General features: G+C 64.9%; 1 protein-coding gene across 1 annotated transcript in view; it reads right to left on the bottom strand.

The window, feature by feature from the left end:
• Cacna1c (calcium channel, voltage-dependent, L type, alpha 1C subunit) overlaps positions 1–5,220 on the bottom strand; it is a 107,687-nt gene that overhangs the window by 3,656 nt on the left and 98,811 nt on the right. Inside the window, exons 27-33 of the mRNA XM_013023621.1 lie at positions 4,659–4,761; positions 4,260–4,361; positions 2,527–2,654; positions 2,190–2,324; positions 1,667–2,025; positions 1,295–1,423; positions 301–494 (exon numbers count right to left, since the gene is read on the bottom strand). Of these exons, the coding sequence (XP_012879075.1) occupies positions 301–494; positions 1,295–1,423; positions 1,667–2,025; positions 2,190–2,324; positions 2,527–2,654; positions 4,260–4,361; positions 4,659–4,761 (1,150 nt within the window). The remainder of the gene's footprint in view (positions 1–300; positions 495–1,294; positions 1,424–1,666; positions 2,026–2,189; positions 2,325–2,526; positions 2,655–4,259; positions 4,362–4,658; positions 4,762–5,220) is intronic.

The following is a 5,220-nucleotide window of genomic DNA, read 5'->3' as shown; positions in this document are numbered from 1 at the left end:
TGACTGGGACGCGGCGCGGCGTTGGCACTTTCGGAGGTGAGGCCTGTGGGAAGCCTGAGGCCCGGCGCCGCCTCGCGGGGACTGGGGGCTGGCGCCTCTGGCTCTCCTTTGGGCATCTGGCCAGGAAGCGAAGGAGGCGCACGCTCCCGGACCACCCCGGAGCCCCGAAGCCACGGTGGGCCGCGGGCTCCGGAGCACCGCCCCAGGTGTTAAAATCGGTTTCTCGGCCCCCTTTTTAAACGCGACGGCCCCAAGGTAATTTTGTCACGGTGTGGGGAAGACGCAGGACAGACGGCGCACTGGGCTTCCTCCGGAGCCCCGTCGGGTCGGCCCGGTTGGCCACTTCCCATCCGGGTCCACAGGGACCAGGGAACAAGCGCTCCTTACCCAGGGAGGCCGAGCGGAGGAAGCCTCTCTTTGGGGATTGCCGGAAGTCCCTCTTCTCCTCCTCTGGGGGTGTGAGTTGTCGGTTTTCGTCGTCCTGGGAGGGCAGGCTGTGACAGAGAGCCGGGGCTCATCCCCGAGACCCGCACGGGCCACCCCGGGAAAGCCGAGCCCACCACTGCCGGGGGGGGGGGGCCGCCCTCCCGGACGCACGGACAGAAACACCCACGCCCAGCTACCTCGGGCGCGGCCCAGGCTGGCTTCAACCGCCCAGGCCACACCGTGCCCGGCCCCAGCCCGGCATTTCTGAGCTGAGGCGGCACAAAGCACACAGGAAGGTGGGAAAGGCCTAGGCCTCAGACTCAAGAACCAGCAAGGTCCCGATCTTTGCACACGCCCATGCTGTCTATCACCAGTCAGCCCTGCTACGCCTTCTGCTGGTTTTGCTTTTAGTTACTTTTCCATAGGGTTTCTTATGTTTTCATTTCATTCATTTATTTATCTTGTGAAAAGTCACGGTCAGCTGGGCGCCAGTGGCTCACGCCTGTCACCCCAGCTACTCAGGAGAGTGCGATCTGAAGATCACGGTTCAAAGCCAGCCCCGGGCAGGAAAGCGTCCATGAGGCTCTAACCTCCAATGAACCGCCAAGAAGCTAGAAAAGGAGCTGTGGCTCACGAGGTGGAGCGCTAGCCTTGAGAGGGTAAAGCAAGCTCAGGGACAGTGCCTAGGCCCTGAGTTCAAGCCCCAGGACAGGCACATGCGTGTGCGTGCGCACACCCAGAGCCCTGGTCGTAGCGGATCGACACATTCTGTGCAGGGAAGCTCAGCGGCCCTGGCTGGGCCCACGGCTCCCCCTTCGCCCCCCACCGCCTCCCACGCCCTCCTCCCTGCCCGGCCCACAGAACGCACATCTCGGTGGCCAGCAGGCTGGGCTCGCTGCCGTACTCCGCATCACGCGTCCGCAGGCGGTCGTAGGCCGCGTCCTGGGCGGCCTCCTCCTGGCCGGCCACGGCCAGCTGGCTGTCTCCAGAGCGACTCCTGCCCCACCCAAGACGGAGAAACCGATCAGGAACGGCGGGCCGCCTGCCCGGCCGCCCGGCTGGCCCTCCTCGGAACCACAGATGCACTGGGCTCTGAGGGGCGGGACCACACTGTGACCTGCAGGTCCTCAGCCTGGCCGCGCCTCAGTTTCCCACTCTGTGAAACTGGACGGGGTAGGGGCGCGGGACAGCCGGGCCGCCAGCCCCCCTGCCCCCTCTCCCGGGCCACACCTCCGCTCACCTCCCGGAGCGGAGCGTCCAGGCCGCGTCCTGCCCGGGGCTGGCGGGCGCCAGGGGGTCGCCGCCGTGGCTCTCCACCGTGCTCAGGGCGCCGGGGTGGCCGCCCGGGCGCGGGAGGAGGCCCAGCGCCGTGTTGTTGGCGTTGTTGATGTTGGCGTTGGAGCCTGCGGAGGAGTAGCTGCTGGGGGTGAACGTGGAGTCCACCAGCTTTTCGTGGGACGGGGACTCGGTGTCCCCCGGGGCGCCGGCGGTCTTGCTGATGTGCAGCGGGCGCTGCGCGGTGAAGGTCTGCGGGAAGGGGCTGCGGCTGTCGCTTGGGTAGTAGGCGGTGACGTGATTGCCAAACAGGCCGCCGGCCCTCTGCAGCAGGAGGGAGGGGTGGGTGGAGGAGAGGCCCCCGGTGTGGGGGGGCCTTCCCCGAGCGGGGGGGGGGCTGGCGTGGCCGGGCAGGCCCACGGGAAGCCGGCGGTGGGAGGGGGGGCTCCGACGGGCCACAGCCGGGGGGCGCCAGGGGCCGGGCCTACCCTGAAGATGTCATCCTCGGACGCGGCGGACACGGCCTCCTTCACGGCCTTGTCCAGCTCCTCCTCGGCCGTCAGGTCTCCGGAGATGGCCCGTCGGATCTCGGGCCCGATGTCGTGGAGGGTCCTCAAGCCGGCCTGGAACCAGGGGGGCGTGAGGACGGCCCCCGACCCCCAAGCCCCGAGGCCAGGCCTGGGCTCCAGAGGAGCAAGGGCGGGGACCTGGGTTACCATGGAAGGCCTGTGGCGGGCGCGGGCCGCCCAAGGCCGGGGAAGCAGGCGGACGGACGGATGGACAGCGAGCGCCCCGCCCCCTCGCCTCCCCGTCACCCCGCCTCACCTGCAGCGACAGCGCGTTCCGCTGCGAGGGCTTGCCCACTAGGCCCTGCTCCTTGCGCTTCTTGAACTTCCGGAAGTACTCCTGGATCAGGAAGGTGGCGTAGAACTTGCCAACGGTCACCTCGTCATCTGAGACACACACGGAGGGAAGAAGGGTCCGAGCAGGCCCGGCGGTCAGCTTCCTGACCGAACTGAGTCCCTCAACCTCTATCTTATTTATTTAATGGTTCATTTGTAATTGACTTAGGGGTGGTGGGGCTTGAACTCAGGGCCTGGGCGCTGTCCCCCAGCCTCTTTGTGCTCAAGGTGAGCGCTCTGCTCCTTGTAGGCCTCAGATTCCTTAGTTCAAGCAATCTCCGCACCCCCCCCAGCCTCCTGAGGGGCTGGTGTCTGTGAGGTGTCACCATGCTTGGCTGTACCCCTCCTCCCACAGAGAAAGGGGCTCTTTAAAATGATCTCCCTAGCCGGGCGCCGGTGCTCACACCTGTCATCCCAGCTACTCAGGAGGCTGAGACCTGAGGCTTGCGGTTCAAAGCCAGCCTGGACAGCAAAGTCTGTGAGACTCTCATCTCCAATGAACCACCAGAAAACTGAAAGTGGCGCTGTGGCTCAAGGAGTAGAGCGCTCGCCTTGAGCTGAAGAGCTGAGGGACAGCGCCCAGGCCCAGGGTTCAAGCCCCATGACAGACCTCCCCCAAAATCCCCCCACCCATCTCCTCCTGACTCTTACGCTCTTCCAGCCTCAGGTGGCAGGTTCCTCTGAGAAGCCCAGAGGAGGGCAGGCAAGGAGGGAGGGCAAGGGGCTGGAGGCCGAGGAGGGTGGGCTGGTGGATGAAGGGGGGAGGTGGGTGGTAGGATCCGTTAGGGAAACCGAGGCGCCAGTGAAGGCAATTCGGAAACCAGGTAGTTAAAAACAGAAGCGCCATCTGTGCTCCCAAGAAAAGCCACCATTCCTTCCCCAGAGAAGCACGCTCTCACCCCCAAGAATGAGCACGTGTCTGGCAGGATGGGGGCCTTCTGGAGAGAAATGCTCCCGACCCCAACACGTAGGCCCCCTCCAGGCCCCACCCCGACACGTACGCCCCCTCCAGGCCCCACCCCGACATGTAGGCCCCCTCCAGGCCCCACCCCGACACGTAGGCCCCCTCCAGGCCCCACTGCAGACGACAGAGGCTTTCCGTATCTCAAGGTGTTCGGACCAGGAAGAGGAGGCCCAACACCTGGAAACCAGAAAGCTCTCCCCAGAAAGCCATTAGAGCACAGATAAAACACCGAGCTTCAAATCACTTTACAGTCAAGCCCTCTGTCTCTAAATACCCGAGAGCCCAGGGACCCGTGAGCGCTCTACCACATGAGCCACAGCTCCACTTTTGGCTTTCTGGTGGTTCCTTGGAGATCAGAGTCTCACGGACTTTCCTGCCCGGGCTGGCTTTGAACCATGATCCTCAGATCTCAGGAGCCACCGGTACCCTGCTCTCTTTCCTCTTTTCTAGAGCAATTCCAGGACAACTGGAATGGGCTTCCCAGGACCCGATTTCCAACCCTAAGCCCCTGCCTCCGGCCTGTGTGGGCCACGCGGCCCTGGTCCCTCGACCCGCAGTGGGGTCTGGAGGAGGCAGGCTCCATGCTACCCGCTGGGAACCCAGGTCTCAGGGCCCAGGGAGTGGGGGAGGAGAAGACCCCACAGGCCCGGCTGGCCGGGGAACCGGGACCGTGGTGTGCGGCCGGCACTCACCGCCGGCAGGGGGCACCACCTGGTCCAGCAGCTTCATGCTGGTCCGCTTCCAGATCTTTTTGATGATGGCCCGCAGCTCCTCATTAGCTTGTTCTAGGTTCCCTGAGGAGAGGGAGGGAGGGAGGGTGGTTGACGCTGGCAGCCTCGGTCCCAGGGGTGGGTCCCGGGGGTGGGGCTTGGCCCCACAAATTCCCCCTCCGCCTCGCCTCGCAGGCTGACGCCTTGCAGGCTGACCACTGACCGGCTGACCACCCGGCCCAACCACCTGGGGCCAGCAGCAGGGAGGGGACGGAGGCAGCCTTGGGGTCAAGCCCACCTCTGCGGACGCAGACGCACCTCCCGACCGACCGCCGGCCAGCTCTCCCTTCCGCCCCGCAGCCCCGGGAGGGCTGGGCCTACCTTCGGTCTTGATCCTCAGGGCTGTTCGGACCAGGGCAAACAGGGTGGCGTTGAACATGACAGTGCCGTCGCTGTTCAAGGGCATGTTCATGGAGACCAGGCGCTGGCGGGAGGAAGAGATTACAGCAGGCCATCGCTTCTTTGTTCTTTTTTCTAGCAGTGCTGGGATTTGAACTCAGGGCCTCGGGCTTGCCAGACTGGGTGCTCTGCCACTTGATTTATGCATTCCCCCCTCCAATCCCTTTTTGTGTTGGCGATCTTTGAGAGAGGGCCTTGGTTTGTATCTTCCCTTTGTCTCTAGAAAGTCAGGCGTCCAGCCATTGTGGAAATGGCATCTCATGAGCTTTTAGGCCTGGACTGGCCTGGAGACAGGGTCCCCCTATCTCTGCCTCCTGGGTAGCTGGGGTTACAGGCTGAGTCCTGAGCCCTGCACCCTGCTGGTGGGGTTCCCCCCCGCTCCGCCCCAGGAGGAAGGCTGGGGACTCGGGGCTGGGAATCGTGGGCCAGCACCGCCTCCTCTTAACCTTTCCCACAGCCAACTCAGGCTGCTCGGCCCTCCAGC

The sequence above is a fragment of the Dipodomys ordii genome, unplaced genomic scaffold (assembly GCF_000151885.1).
Source record: "Dipodomys ordii isolate 6190 unplaced genomic scaffold, Dord_2.0 Scaffold69, whole genome shotgun sequence".
NCBI lineage: Eukaryota > Metazoa > Chordata > Mammalia > Rodentia > Heteromyidae > Dipodomys > Dipodomys ordii.
This window is presented reverse-complemented; position numbering and strand designations above follow the sequence as displayed.